The sequence below is a fragment of the Rhodamnia argentea genome, chromosome 3 (assembly GCF_020921035.1).
Source record: "Rhodamnia argentea isolate NSW1041297 chromosome 3, ASM2092103v1, whole genome shotgun sequence".
Classification (NCBI taxonomy): Eukaryota; Viridiplantae; Streptophyta; class Magnoliopsida; order Myrtales; family Myrtaceae; genus Rhodamnia; species Rhodamnia argentea.
Genome location: NC_063152.1, coordinates 5521823 through 5538153, shown reverse-complemented (window position 1 = coordinate 5538153; position 16331 = coordinate 5521823). Strand labels below are relative to the sequence as shown.

General features: G+C 39.8%; 1 protein-coding gene across 1 annotated transcript; it reads right to left on the bottom strand.

Moving 5' to 3' along the window:
- Positions 1–1118: 1118 nt before the first annotated feature.
- On the bottom strand, positions 1119–3740 carry LOC115729668 (cysteine-rich repeat secretory protein 38-like). Its single transcript, XM_048276263.1, has 2 exons — positions 2924–3740; positions 1119–1202 (listed from the first exon to the last, which is right to left on the bottom strand). The coding sequence occupies exons 1-2, from the start codon at positions 3704–3706 to the stop codon at positions 1119–1121; spliced, it is 867 nt and encodes a 288-aa protein (XP_048132220.1). The 5' UTR covers positions 3707–3740.
- Between the last annotated feature and the right edge of the window lie 12591 nt (positions 3741–16331).

The window sequence follows — 16331 nt, the reverse complement described above, 5'->3', positions numbered from 1 at the left end:
CCGATCGCGTTATCGACCTTTCAACTATATACGCATGCGGAAACTTTTTATTTCCCGGCAACATATAAACAAATAGGGATAGCATAGCGGGAGATACAAATCAAGACAGATAATCAAAAATAGCATACGTAGTTACAAGACAGCAGATGAGTCTTAACCCTATTGAGCTACATAAATATATACAACTCCATACTTCGGGTAGGCTCACTAAGACCTCAAAAGATTACTAGGTCGGATAAGGTTAACTTCTCATCTACTCCAAAAGACTACTCTCATAACTTGGCCTTGGTATCCGCAAAGCTCCATCACTTAGGACACGAAAGTGGTTCCCACAACGGGGTGAGATATAAATCTCAGTGAATCAAGCCTAAGCTCGGTTAGGACACGGATTCGCCTATAACATCCGAACCACGAGGATTATATAAACCACGATATAAACATATATCCAGCAATTATACCACAAGGCAATAATCATCCACATGCATACTTACCAGTCTTTAGCCACACATAATGCAATGCTTAACTCAACTCAACGGTCACATCAGACAACCAACTGAACACGCATCACACTCACAAGTATGCATGGGATACCACACAAGTCCATTTATTAACGATGATCACGCCCTTGGCGCCACAATGATGAGGATCCACGCGATTGGCGTGATCGACTCTCACAATTAATGCGATCCCGCACTCTTCCGGCAGGACCGGGCTACGTTCCTTTTCCCTCTCGGCAACGGCTACTACAAAGGTGTATCCAGTGCACCCTGCACGGCCCGGCAAGTAGGCATCCCTACACGGGGCTTCGGTCCATCACAAGCTGCGACCGGCATCCGATAATCTCTTAAAACCGTACGTACCATACGGGGCATGAATTATCGTGCTTTCGGCAAGTCGTGTGGTTCATGCCGGAACACCTGTTCACCGGCGACACTGGTCACGGCTGAAAACAGTGACGAGTTCGGTAGTGAAATCGCTGCAAACGGCAGCAGCTCAGCGATTGGAGGTCCGGCGAGCGACGGAAGCTGAAAAACAGAACCGGCGGTGGTAAAAACAGGGAAACCGGGGCTAAATTGAGGGGGAAACGATCTCACGGACTGAGGCAAGGCTGGGGACGGCTAGGGATTCCACCTACAGGTCGAGGACGACCTTTGGGACCAGCTAGGGGCGGTGGACGGCGGCTGGAGGCGGCCGAACAGCAGCTGTGCAGAAACCGGCAGAAAACAGGGGAAAAACGGGCAAAACAGGGGAGGCTGGCCGGGGCTCAAATCGAGTTCTACGGGCGGCGGCCGGCTTCCGGAAACTTCGTGGGACAACTAGAGATGGAGGATGATGGTTTGGGGTGGTTGGCGGCCAATGGGTGCAGCTCAATCGCAGCGGAGAACGGCTGAACAGTGGCTCGGCACAAAACAGGGGAAGCTGGGCCGAGGTGCTGTTTTGGGCTGAATCGCGGCGGTCCGGCGAGGTACGGGCGGCGAAACAGAGTTGAGAGGGCTGTGGGAGGGCGGAGGACAAAGACCCGGTGGTTGGTGGCGGTTCGAGGTGGTGACAAAGGCGGCTAAAGCTCGGACAGCCCTCTAACCCCAAAACAGAGCACAGGGGGCGCCGGGGCTTCTGTGGGTTGCTCGCGGTGGCGAACGGCAGCCGGAGGTGGTGGGGTTGAGGTGGCAGCAAGGCGGTGGTGTGGTGGTGGTGTCGCTCGGGGCTGGTGTCGCACAAAAATGGCCAAAGGAGGAGGAAAGGGCGTTCGGTGTGCAGGAGGGGGGGGTCTCGCGCAAAGCACAGAGAGGGAGAGAGAGCAGACGAGAGAGAGGGAAAGAATCACGTGGCTTTGACTGAAGGGGAGGCTGAATTGACCAAAAGTGGGACCCACCCATCTCTTCAAATTTAATGAATTTCGTCCCATACGCATAATATCTAAGGGCGAAACGGTCTTTTGATAAATCGGGACTGATCGGATTTTTGGCTCAACCGATTGGGAATAAAATTTGGATTTTCACGGGCTAATTTCGGTCCGGAAAAGTTTAGGCGCGACGAAAAAAAATCCTAATTCGCGGCGACCACGATTTCGAGACCCGATCGAAATCGAACGACATTTCGGAAATTGTTCAAAATTCGCCACGTACGTCCCTTCGATCCAAAATTTAATACCAACTAAAGTTCAATAATAATCCTTTTTATTGAACTCGGTCTCTGTATCGAGGGCCTAATTTCCTGGGCATCATATATGCGGTCTTCATCCACCTATTAGCTTCATCTTTTGGGTTGAACTTTCTAATATTCTCTGGATTTTTAAGTTTTCTCAGTAATTGTTTGCCTTTTCAACTTCAGTTTCATTACTTTCAAGAATTTCTTAGGAAATCAGAGTAAAGATAGTGAAATGGTTTCCAGAAACAGACCGGAGCAAGGAACATCAAATTTTCTGCAAGGTCGTTAGTTACAGTTTTGATTCATTAAATGCTGGATATGATAACTTGTCTCTTGGCTTACACAACGACCGTACTCGAGGTTACCACCATTATGGTGGTGATCGCTGCTATTGAAAAAAAACCAGTGTGACCATAAAGAAGGTTGCTGTGGATTCTAACCCTGGATTGATTTTGATCTCTCCCTCTCTCTCTTAGATGACCAGCGTGGTTTGATTATAAATTTTTTACACCATCCTATCTTGTGTTCGTAAAAACCTTCGAAATGTCACAATATGTTCATTGATAAAGAAGAATTACATGGTCTATAGAGCATGTAGATTAAACTCATTTGAACGTTTCATGATGTGAATCTCACGTGGAACACCCATAATTGGTACTTCAGAAGTTCAGATGGTCTTAATCCACTGGGATCGTCGGAAAAAAGATAAAAGCCATGTACCTAAATAATAAACAAGAGAGCCAATTGTACCTGGTGGGGGGAGGGGCCCATCTACCTGCCGCGGTGACGCAGCAGGAGGCGGCGGCGGAAGTGGCTCACCAACTGGGTCGAAGAACTGATCATTGGTTTCGTACCGTATCTGGCAACTCGGAGCCATGATTTTCACTCCCATCTTCCCGGCACAGCAAACCACGAGCCTCTGGAAAACTGTCGCCAGGCAGTTTCTGCAGTTCTGCTCTGTCAAGTCCGGCGTGCACTGCTCCATCGCATAGATCGTGTATAACCCCACGGGCACGTCCCCCGTTGCGTACTTCCTCAGTGAGTCGCCGCCTGCCGCCTCGGCTTGCAGACCATCCAGCAGGCTCCTTAGTGCCGTGTTGTACGTGTCCGGGCTCGTGACATCGTTCACGTTGGACAACTGGTAGCCAGGGTCGGTTGTGACTGTGCCGAAGATCGAGGCGTTAGAGTACCGGACGGTGCAGTTCTCGCTGTAGAGGACCGCTTCCTTCTGGAGGGGGCAGAGGCGGCGGATGTCGGAGGCCGAGGCATCAAGGCAGGCGCGGCAGCTCTCGGCGGTGAGGTCGCCGTGGCAGGAGCCAATGACGTAGAGGATTTGGGAGGTGCCGGAGACGGCGGAGGAGGTGTTGAAGAAGCCGTAGGTGAGGGACAAGGACTTGGTGGTGGAGATGGAGGAGAGGAGGGTGGTGAGGGTGGTTTCGTAGGTGCTGTCGGCGGTGAAGTTGCCGGTCGAACCACAGTAGGGCTTTGGGAAAAATTGGGCGTTTATGGTGGAAGCGAACACGAGAAGAAGCAAAAGAGGGAGATTTGGAGGATTCATTTTTCTTTTTTTTTAATCGTTTCTTTCGGGTTTTTCGGGTCTCTCTTAGATTAATGTCGAGAGGCTAATAATTTGCGAATATGTAGTTTGTGTAGCTCCTCTTGCTTCGTCCACGTCAACGTCAATTTCAGCTACGACTTTTGTTCTGGGGTGGGGGTTGGGGCGGCTTCAATTTAGTTGCCGTGATCCAATTTGATCCTTTTATTTTTCATTCAAATTGTACGTGCATTTATTTTCCTTTTGGTTTAAACATATGTTGTACCGGCACAACACGCGGTACGATACGACATGACACGCTAACATTTAAATTTTCAAAAAATAAAGAACTCTATACATTAGAACACGCTATTTATTATATATGTAATTATATATATATAATAAATTATTATTTTTATGATTTCAATAATAATTCGTCCCGATAAAGAACACAAATAATAATTCCCACCTCTCTCTGGTCAACCTTTTTTGTGCATGTGTGTGGGCAGAATTGGGCCGCATTCTTTTGACCTTTTTTGTTCTTTTCTTTATTTAATTTAATTTAAAATTTCTCGTAATTCTTAGTTTTGTAAGTTGGATTGTTTGTCTTGACTTCTCAAAAGTTTGCCTTGCAATTAAAATTACAGATTTTAAAAAATTAGTGAAAAAAATAAAATAACTTCACATATTGATATTAAATTATGAAGGAATTATATAATTTTACGTTAGAAAATAAACAGTAAGTAGAACCTACATTTGAAAAAACTCTCTCTCTCTCTCTCTCCCTCCGAAGTATAGACATTTCTCGCTCACTGCCTCTCTCTCTTTCTACGTCCTCTGACCTATCTCGCTGCCTTGACTTTTCCCCCCGTTGTCTCTCCTCTTTTCTGCAGCCTCCGAACCTTCTCTCTCTCATGGAAGTCTCGCCACGTCTCGCGACATGCAGTCTCTGCCTCTGCCGCACCACCACTCCCCTTGCCCCGACGACGCCACGCGCCGCACCATCATCATCACCGACTGTACCAGTCGACAGTGTCCGTGCAGAAGCTCCCCCGGTTCAACTGGCTGATCCTGGTGCTGCGGCTCGCTGCCTTCCGCTTCATCTCATTAGCACCCACTCCCACTTTCTTCTTCCCTCTCGTGTCTCTGTAATCTCTTTCTTTGACTCACCTTACCCCCGGACACGCAAGTCCGTTCGGTTGGCCGAGTGTCGAAGCTCGGACATGCGTTAACCGTGTGTCCGTATGTATCTAACGCGTGTCAAGACACCGACAAGTGTCCGACATGTGAAAATTTCCCTAGGAAGCCTGTCGGTGCAACATAGGTCCAAATTAATTTATTTCTCTCAAATTTGATAGAAAAGATAATAAATAGATAATAGCTCCGAACATGTTACTATATTTATTAACTTCTGCGATTCCATGTAATTTACATGCTATGTAATGACTTGATCGGACCGCATCCGGCATTATAAGTAAAGAGCCAAAGCTATGATAAGTCGCACGGATAGAGTAGAATTGCAAGTATTTAGAATATCTCTCTCTGATTTTTTTTTTTTTTTGGAAAACAAGCTAATTATATATTGATGGTCCTTGAATTGTGTATTCAACGTGAAAAAGTTAATTTTACTAGTATTTCTTTGATTGATTAGTTCATGTAGCTTTGTTCTTTCTCAACGGTTCACTGAGTTTAGAGAACCTTCGGACTTATCAATTAGCAACAATTGAAAAACCTTTTCTTACAAAAATAACATGTATGCTCAATCTCGTACTAAAAATTTTTGGACACTTACCCCGTAATTTTTTTTTATATAGAAATTCAACTATAGGGTAAAGACACCGTAAGCGTTATAACTTTCCTACGGTGCTCCTAGTGCCATAAATTTCAATCGATTACATTAGTGTTGCAGTTTTTACGAAACATTCACTTAGATGCCGTAACATTATAACTCATCATTTGAATTACAGAGAACACTCACCACAAATGCCATGTCACATCGAATTTCTGACACTTGTGGGGAATAATTTCTAAAAGTTACGACACTTACATGATCATTGATAAGTTATGGCACTTGTAATGTTCTTTTCTCTGCACATGATCTGTTCTACCAAGTACCAACTTTTCCAGTGCTATTGAACCATGAATAATTCTTTTAGGTGAGTTGTTACGCCCACGATGGAAGACTGTTGTCTTAGACATAATCAATTTTGGCACTATCGTTGATCCCGACTTCAGCGATAACGGGTTTATCAATTTTTTTTTAGGTTTATCGTTGATCTTGACTGTCGATCTTGACACTTGTAATATTCTTAGTCCACTATGATTTCATATGCATTTCAAACAATTTGAATCTTCAAAGCATAACAAAAAGGGAAACAATAGTCTTCAAGTTGGATTTTTCCCCCAACACGGACTCATATTTTAGACATTAAAATAAAGATGTGAAATTTGAATCTTCAAAGTTTACTTTTTATGTAATCTTAGTCTTGTCGGATACGCACTAAGCATATAGAATCTTCTTATTATGGAATGTTGACATGTAAATTCGCTAATATAGAATTTCTTAATGATGTTTTTAAATTTAGATATTACTTTAAATAATTCAAAGGGACAGTAGAGGAAAAGTGCTGTCTAGTTATAAATTCCATGAGGCGGCTGGAGTTTCGTAATGCCTGGAGAAAAAGAAGTGGTTGATAGAGATTGAAGTACATGAGGACAAAAGGAACATTATGAGATCTTCACCTTTAGGCTGTAGATTTTTCCCAACGCAGAACATGGTCCATGTCAAAGCGCGTTTGCATGACAAACACAAAATTCAAGGAATTATCCAAATTAAGAGTGAGCAAAAACAACCGATCGAATCGGGACCGGATCAACCAATTTGGTCCAGTTCTTGAGGGCGCCGATTTCCAGTTCTATAAAATTAAAACCCGTAATTGTCGGTTCGGTTCCCAGTTTCAAGGATAAAACCACCCTCCCAGATTGCTCGAACAAGACCGACCTTTTTTTTATTTTACTTTTGATTTAATTTCTTATAAATATTTAAAAAGAAATTAAACTCTTAATTATTAAAAATACTTCTACATATTAGAATGTGAATATGTGTTTCAAACACATCAACCGGTTTAAGCGATCAGCGGGAATCGAACCAAAACGGTCGATTCCGTTCAATCCTTGGTTACGGGGTGGGATCGAGGCGAGACCGAGAACCAATAACCCCTAATGCAAATTGCTACTATTCCACAAACACAAGGTCACGTTCATAGAGGGCAAAGTTGTTTCATAGAGCGTTTTAACCATTTAGCCATGGATGCTTACATCTAGTTTCATTTAAGTGTCGGATTCTAGCCAATTGAAAGGATTTTCTGATCAATCCAAATGTCATTTTGATTCCATTGGTAACGAAGATCACATGGCGACATGGGCATGTCTGAGGATACACAAAATCAACATAAATTGCTCAGACCCAGTGGCCACTACCTCCATGGTGGTCAACCCCACCAGAGAGGGAGAGAGAGAGAATTTGCGTTTGTTGCCGATGGCGGATTCAGACGAAGGTGATGATGGCGGTTGGCAAGGCAGCGTTGGTGGTGACAATGCTGGAGGAGTCTCGGGTGAGGCATGAAGAGGATGCTCCGGTGCGGCGGTGGTGACATTGGGCGAGGGGAAGGAGGATTTTTCCTTTGTGAGAAAAAAAAAGTGTTGGGTTGCTGGGAAAGGAGAAAGGAGTTATGCGGCAGCATCCCAACCATTCATATGCAATGGTTGACGGGTCGTACTTTTGTGGTTAATGTCGCCTTAGGAGTTTAGAGTGTGCCTCAGGCGACATAGTAGAAATTTTGGGGTACATTAGATGTTCGTATTTAATGACAAGCACGATTTTTCCTTTCCTATGATGAAGTTTATTATATTTGTCCGAATGTATATAGGAATATCGTTAGGATTCTGCGCACAACCATAGTGAAGTAGAGAGTAAAAGTTAGAAAAAGAAATCGAGACACAAGATTTAATCACCATTAAATTAGGGCTACATCCAAATACTATAATTAGCACATCTCGCCTCCTCGTTACATCCCTCAATTACAAGCTAAAAAGAATATATACAGAAGTAGCTATTCATGAGCCCACGCCGAAAAAAGGACAATAAAATACAAGCTCAAACTATAAAAGCCCTACGAGACCCCGTCCTTTCCTGTCAATAGAGAGTATGAACCACACCCTAACAAATATAGGAATGTGGTAACTTACAACCCATCGGCTAGCTGAAACAAATGTATGAAGCTCATATGCACAACTGACTTTCGGAGACATAATGTAGAGAACTCTATCAAATCACTTAGTCAATTAATGGCTTAAGTACACTACAAGTGCCAAAACTTGTGTACGACGCTCACTTCAGTGCTAAAACTTTCAAAACGATCACTTAAGTGCTAAAATTTTTGAAAAACGATTACTTCGATGCCAAAACTTTCAAAACAATCACTTAAGTGCCAACTTTTTTTAAAAACGATCATTTAAGTTCCAATTTTTTTAAAAAACGATCACTTTAGTGTCAATTCTACCGAGCCACGTCAGCTCAAATATTAATAAAAAAAAGCACGTGTCGAATTTCCGGTAAGCCACGTCGGCTGAAATTGAAGTTGGCACTGAAGTGATCGTTTTTAAAAAAAGTTGGCACTTAAGTGATCGTTTTGAAAGTTTTGGCACTAAAGTGAGCGTCGTACACAAATTTTGGCACTTCTAGTGTTCTTTAGCCGTCAAATAATTCATTGCACGGAACTGCAAACTTTATATTCAATTTGCTAATCAAGAAGCCAGCGCTCTTTTAGACAATAACACCTTTAATATGCATTTGGAATTAGATGCTGTAAACGGTAACTCACTTGGTGTGCATGTAATAAACTCAACCATTATACATCAAGAGGGACGAATTTCACACAACACTTAGGAGTTCTTATGCACAGTTGACTACATATTAAAAATTTATAGTATTATTTCTCATCTTCAAAAGAAAATGTTTATCACCAATCCAACCATATGTCGCCGTGGAGTATATGTAAGGCCACGAAAACAGTAGTTTGTGGCCTTTAATCACATTTTTTGTTGCCTTTGATCTGACTAAAGGCGAGAAATTTCATGTCTGTCACAGTAGGTTAAGAAAGTCCGATCTTTGATTGATTAATTGGGAGTCGCTTAAGTTCTAATTAAGGTGACCAAAGTTTATTTTGTCGGGAAATTTTTTCAAAAAGTCCTAAATCTATTGCACTTTTGCTAATTCAGTGTTAAACCATTTAATTTTTCCAATTCAGTCATAAACTATTTAATTTTAGCTAATTCAGTCCTAAACGTTAGCCGGTTGAGTCCATCCAGCCAATTTTGATCGGAAATCGCTGACGTAGACGACGGCCATCTCTTGTGGCACGACCGGCATTGACGCCAATAATTTTAATAATATTTTAAATTTTTTTAAAATTAATTTTTTATTTTCTCTTTCCTTTGTTTTGTCCTTTCTGTTTTCACGGCTAGCCAAGGTCGTTGAGCCCTTGTTAGCTTCCGGCGAGGCCATGACACCTTGCCGACCGCAGGCAACGCTTGCGGCCCTCATCAAGCTTGGACGAGGCCATCGCGGCCTTACCCATGGCTTTACGTTTCTTTAACTTAGAAAACCACATTTCGCCTTGAACAAAAGCGTCTTCGAGGGCGTGAAAGGTTTACCCAGCATTAATTTGACATACTTATCCTGCTCTTTCTTGTTTTAGTGGTCTCTGATTACGAGTGAATCAAACTCAAGCATCATTCAGTAAATTGGAGCATAAAAAAACGCAAAGAGAGTGGGAGAAAGACAATCTTATCATAATTAAAAAATGTTTGCTGTAACTCCGTTTGTTTTGCCAAAAAATAAATGATTAAAAAACATTTTTCTTCAAAATTATTGTTTGTATTGCTCGAATTTATTAGTCAATGACAAACAATTTTATTATTGACATCGATTAATGTCTAAATATTTTCGTGAACGATAAAAATATTTTTCTATTTGTTCATTTTCATAAATGATAGAATCGATTATGTTTAGAAAAATATTTTCCAAACAATTTGTTTTCTACGAAATAAAATGGAGCCTACCATACAAAAGTTGCTCATAATGGAGATGTGGAATTTGTGAGATTACAACGATATAGTTGATATAAGTGTTAGGAACGCGAATCTTTAAAGAGAAGAAAGAACAAAGAAGAAGAAGAAGGCGAAAGAATTTTTTACGTGGAAAAAACCCTTCTAAATTAGAAAGGAAAAAAACCACGATGCCACACTAGGCAATCTCTCTACTATCAGTTTCAATGTTAAAATACAAAAGATATTGGCCCAATATATAGCAGGAGACTAGGGTATACATAGTTGAGAAGTAACTTACAAGTATTCCATATAAAAGCTATGCACTTAATAATTACAACTATGCCATGTAAAATATCTGCACTTAATATTGCTTTTCTTTTTTCTATCAAACTCCACAAAATCCATCAATCTCCCACTTAGAGGCTAATCTTCAAAATGGTAATAATCTTTCATAGTCTTCACTCCTCTTTGTAACCAAAAAATTATCCTAGTGCAGCGGCCCCCTCATCACTATCCATGGAGGCCAATTGAGGCAATGCACAGCCTCGGTTTCTCAATGGTGACAACCTTTGTTAACATGTCTGCTAGATTTTTTGCACCAAGAATTTTCTTCAATGGCAATGCCCCATCATCTATTAGCAAACAAATATGATGATACTTCAACTCAACACGCTTTGTCCTTGAATGAAATACCGGATTATTTGCAAGACAAATAACACTCTAATTGTCACTGAAAAGAATACCGCTATCTTACTCCCTGCCCATTTCCTTCGGAAAATTCTTCAACCAAATCATCTCCTTTCCAGCTTCATATATAGGAACATACTACGCTTCGGTGGTTGAGAGAGACACACAAGTATGAAGTCTAGACATCCAATTGATTGCAATGCCACCTAAACTAAAAACATAACCTAAGGTGCTCCACCAGCAAGATTTGCATCAACAAAGCCTTGTAAAGTTACTCCGTTTTTCACAAAACATAATGACATACCTAAAGTGTCTCTCAAGTATCTTAATAACCACTTTACAACTTCCCAATGCTTTATTCCTGGATTAGCCATGTATCTGCTGATTACTCCCGCTGTGTGAGCTATGTCCGGTCTAGTGCACACCATTGCTTACGTTAAACTGCTAATAGCTAACGCATATGACACGTTAGCCATAAATTCTCGCTCCTCGTTTATCTTTGGTGATTGCTTCTTCGAGAGCTTGAAGTGACTTCCTAAAGAAGTACTTCTAGGCTTTGCATTCTAAACTTCGAATCTGTCCAACACTTTCTCAGTGTACTTTTCTTGAGATAACTTTAGAATTCCGTTGGATCTATCTCGTGTGATCCTCATCCCAAGAATTTGATTCGTTGTGCCCAAATCCTTCATCTCAAATTCTTTTGACAGCTGCTGCTTGAGTATATTGATTTCCCTTATTCTAGATCATGCAATGAGCATATCATCCACATACAACAATAGAATAATATAGCAATCATCGAATTTCTCGAAGTAACAATAATGATCCATCTCACTTCCGATGAACTTGTTACCACACATAGAGGTGTCAAATTTCTTGTACCACTAACTAAGAGCCTATTTCAAGCCATATAGACTTTTCTTCAGCTTGCAAACATAATTTTCTTTTCTAGAAATTTGAAAACCTTCTGGTTTTACCATATATATATATATATATATATATATATATATATATATATATATATCCTCCTCTAAGTTACCATAGAGAAATGCAGTCTTTACATCTAACTGCTCCAGATGTAAATTCTCGGCAGCAACAATACTCAACACTAGCATAATAGTAGTCAATTTCACAACAAGAGAGAAAATCTCTGTGTAGTTAATTCCTTCCTTCTGCTGAAAACCTTTTACTACTAACCTTGCTTTGTACCCCTTGCTACCATCATGTTCTTCTTTGACCCGATACACCCACTTGTTCTGCAATGCCTTCTTCCCATCCGGTAACCGAGTTAACACCCAAGTTCTATTCTTCTCAAGTGAATCCATCTCATCATGCATTGCTAACTCTCACTTAACAGAATCTTTAACCCGTACTACTTCAGAAAATATTTTTGGTTCGCCATCATCAGTTAAAAGCATATAATTAAATGATAGAGAATGTCTCTGTATAGATTTAGATGTTCCACTAGATCTTATCAAAGTGGGCTCGGGAGTATATGGTTCTTGCTCTAATTTTTCATTAGAATTTATAGCAACAGTTTCAGGATTTCTAACCATAACACTCTTAAAAACTACTTCCAATTCAATCTCTCTAGGATCCACCATTTGCTTTTTCACACTAGATTCTACCACAGCTCTGTCCTAGTACAATAAGCTTTCATTGAATGTAACATAAGCGGTCCTTATTATTTTTCTATTTTGCTCATCCCAAAATTGAAAGCCAAAATAATCAAAACCATATCCAATGAAAAAACATTTTTTAGCTTTAGCATCAAGCTTATCTCTATTTTCAGAATCTATGTGGACATACGAAACACAACCAAAAACTTTCGGATGCGAGAGATTCACCTTTTTTTCATTCCATTCTTCTTCCGGTAGCTTGAAATAAAGTGGAACCGAATGTCCTCTGTTGATCAAATATACTGATGGGTTAATCGCATCCGCCCAAAACATCTTGGGTAATCCTGCATGCATCCTCATACTTCTTGTACGCTCATTCAAAGTTTTATTCATCCTCTCAGCAACTCCATTTTGCTATGGTCTATTGGGATCAGTTCTTGTCATTATGATTCCATTCTCTGCACAAAATTGCTTGAACTTCTTGCTATCATATTCACCACCATTATCGGACCTTAGACATTTAATCTTCAAACTAGTATTGTTCTCTACTTTAGCTTTCCATCTCTTAAAAGTAGCAAACACTTCAGATTTAATTTTTAAAAAATGAACCCATAACTTTCTGGTGCAGTCATCAATAAATGTGACATAATAGCATGAGCCTTCAAGGGAACGTATAGGGGCTGACCCCAAATATTTGTATGCACCAACTCTAATTTTCCTTTCTTTGGTTCTCTCTTAATCTTCAAAAAACTTACACATTTCTGCTTATCTAGAATGCAATTCTCACATAGACCGATATCTATGGACTTCAAATCAGGCAATTTTCCCTTAGATGCTAATAACTTCATCCACTTTTTCACTCATGTGTCCAAGCCTACAATGCCACAATTTAGAATCCGCTTTCGACTTAGCAACAACTGCGGTTTCTCTACTACTTTTAGTCATGTACGAGTGTTCTGACTTTGTTCCTTGTGCTATAACCAAAGCACCTTTAACTATTTTCCAAGAGCTATCCCCAAAAATAGTTTTGTGTCTTGTGCTGTCTAATTGACATCTAGAGATCAAATTTCTCTTAAGTCTTGGAACATATCCGACATCATGCAACTTCCATTGATATTCATTAGTAGTTTTAATATAAACATCACCCTCTCCCATAATATTCAAAGGTTCATCATCAGCAGGATAAACCTTTCTGAATTTTTCAGCAACAAAATTATGCATTAATTCTTTGCATGAAGTAGAGTGAAAAGACACACCTGAGTCTAGAATCCAAGACTCAATTGGACTATCAATGCTTAAAATTAAAGCATCATTATAAACCGTCTCTTCAAGAGTTGCACTCATTGATTTCTCTTCTTCTTGATTACAGTCACGATGATAAAATTTCTTCTTTGAGGCTCTACAATCTTGTCTTAGATGACCCTTCTTTTTGCAATTCCAAGAAGTTATTTCACCATGAGTTCTCGATTTGCTTTGCCCTTTAGACTTTGATCTACCACGATTCCGGTTCCGCCATCGTTGATTGTTTCTCCCTCTACCTTCGGTATTTAAGGCAGCACCTAAAAATTCATCCGGCTCTCTTCTGCGAATATCCTCGCTAAGAATCAAATCTCAGATTGCTTGAAGCTACAACTTTTTATTACCAAACGAACTATTTATTGTAGTTATAGTTGCACTCCAACTTTCAAGTAGAGAAGATAATAAAATTAAAGCTTTTAACTTGTCGTCAAATTTGATTTCCACGAAACTCAACCGAGTAGTGATCACGTTGAATTCATTGATGTGATCCGTCACAGAGGCATTTTCGTGCATCTTCCGATTGAAAAGACGACGCATCAAATATACATTTTTGGATGCAGAAGGCTTTTCGTACATGTTGGACAAGGCTGCCATCAAATCCATTGTTGTCTTCTCATTAGCGATGTTGAAAGCAACATTCCCCTCCAATGAGAGATGAATCACAACCAAAGCTTGTCTATCTAACAATTCCCACTTTTCTTGATTCATTGATTCCGATTTGTCTCTTGCAGATCCTCAATATGCATCTTCCAAAAACCAAAGTCATTGCCATCAAACCGATTAGTCTTCACCTTTCCTTCGTCCATATTCATTGCTCCCACTAATTCGCCAACTAGGCTTCGATACTTGTTGTTAGGAACGCGAAATCTTTGAAGAGAAGAAAGAACAAAGAAGAAGACAAACGAATTTTTTACGCGGAAAAACCCTTCTAAATCAGAAAGGGAAAAAACCATTGTGCCGCACTAGGTAATTTCTGCACTATCATTTTTTCAGCATTACAAATATAAAAGATATTGCCCTAATATATAATAGGAGTCTAGGGCATACATAGTTGGGAAGTAAATTACAAGTATGCCATGTAAAAGCTCCGCGCCTAATAATTACAAATATGCCATGTAAAAGATCAACGCTTAATATTGTTTTTCTTTTTTCTATCGGACTCCACAAAATCCATCAATAAGTTCGATTAGCCGCCCCTTTAAAGAATGAAAGTTCTGTCATAAGATTCTAAAATGACACGAACTAAGCAAGGTAATAACCCTCTGACAGCTTGTGGATGAGCGGTAATAATTGGGTGAAAGAAACAACAATGAACTAAAGCTCTGTTTGTTTTTAGGAAAATAAGGTATTTTTTCAAAAATCATTTTTCAGGAGAATGACAATAGTTTTCCCTATTTGGCTACAGCCTGAAAATGGATAAGAAAATATTTTCCTATGTTTAGTATAGAATACCTTATTTGATTTTTCTCAAGACAATTACCAAAAAAAAATTGAATTGGTAATTATATTTTATTTTTATTTGTTCTCCTTTTATTTTCTTTTTCTATTTTTTCTTCCTCTTCTGGTCGCCTACCACAGCGACGGCTGACAATCAGCCACAATTGAGAGACAAGCTCACTCAATGTTGGCAAGGGTCAACCCTACAGGAACCTAGCATGGCTTGAGCTCCCCAACCGAATCAGGCAACGTGAAGCCTTGCCCCAGGTTGGGCGAGGCCCATCCCTCACCTATAGCTGGTCTACAGTCGTCACCGTAGCTGATGATCAGAAAAGGAAGAAAGAAAAGAAGAGAGAATAAAGTAAAAAATTACTAAAAATTATATAAAAAATTGAAAAATAAATAATATTTAAGAATTTATGATTTTTTAATTATTTTAATAAAAAAAGGAATGTGAAGGAGGGTAGGGAGGAAAGATGAGGGGAGATGATGTTCTTTTTTTGAAAAATATTTTTTTACTAGTTTATTTTTTGTGAACCAAATGTTGAAAAATCCGAAAAATATTTCGTGAAAGTTATTTTTCGTGAAACAAACGAAGTCTAAGGATTGAATCCATATCGCAAATAGGCTATGTTTGTTAAAAGTACTTGGACATCCCTGGATATCAATATTGCTTATATTAATCAATTGAACAAAAGCTACTTACTAATAAAGAGAAACAAATCTAGAATGGAGACCAATACAATGAAGGTGATGATTACTATTGCTATGCATGCGGACTTCTCCAAGATTTATATCTATGAAAATCTCAAGAGGTATTAGAGTAGAAAATTTTGAGTTTGAATCTTTCCAGACCCCTATTTGCCTCTTTGAATAAATATTTTCATGCTTAGTACTAGACAAATATACCAAATGTGGAGGGAATGATAGAGCAATTAAATATTAAATCACGATTTCATCTAACAATTTAAGCTTTTAGAATAATTGACAGTGCTTTGATCCCAACAAAATTCATGACAACATCAACAGTTATGATTTTTACGACGACATGGCTTACAATGGAGAACATCCAGGTTATGACGTAGTAGCTGCTTGGAGCATCCTCATGACCAGTTGCTTTTGGGACGAGGAGAAGAACAAAAGAAGTGTCAAAGTTGTGCATGATGCTCACTTTAATGTCAAAATCTTTTGCATGACAATAGCTCTATTTTCCTATTATTCTATTTTTTTTTTTATGGGATTAGGCTTGGAAGAGAATTCTATTTGGTAAAACAATTTCATTTTTCTATTTTCAGCATAAAATTTTTGCCCATAAATAGATTTGGAATAGCAATTTCACTTCAATGCAAAAAATATTTTCTGACCGCCCATCACCAATTTTAGTTCACCCACCGTCATCCATCGATCCCCCGGTTTCCCGTCGCTCTTTGGTTGCCCAATCGTAGAAATCTTATGTTGTTGTCAAACGAATTTATATTCCGGGTCATAAATTTTGTGTC

Excerpts from the sequence above, each read along its gene's own strand:
- LOC115729668 (XM_048276263.1), bottom strand. The coding sequence starts at position 3,706 with ATGAATCCTCCAAATCTCCCTCTTTTGCTTCTTCTCGTGTTCGCTTCC. Across the intron at positions 1,203-2,923 it reads CTGCTGCGTCACCGCGGCAG|CTGCTGTTCGGCCGCCTCCA; the intron begins GTAGATGGGCCC and ends GTTTCTGCACAG.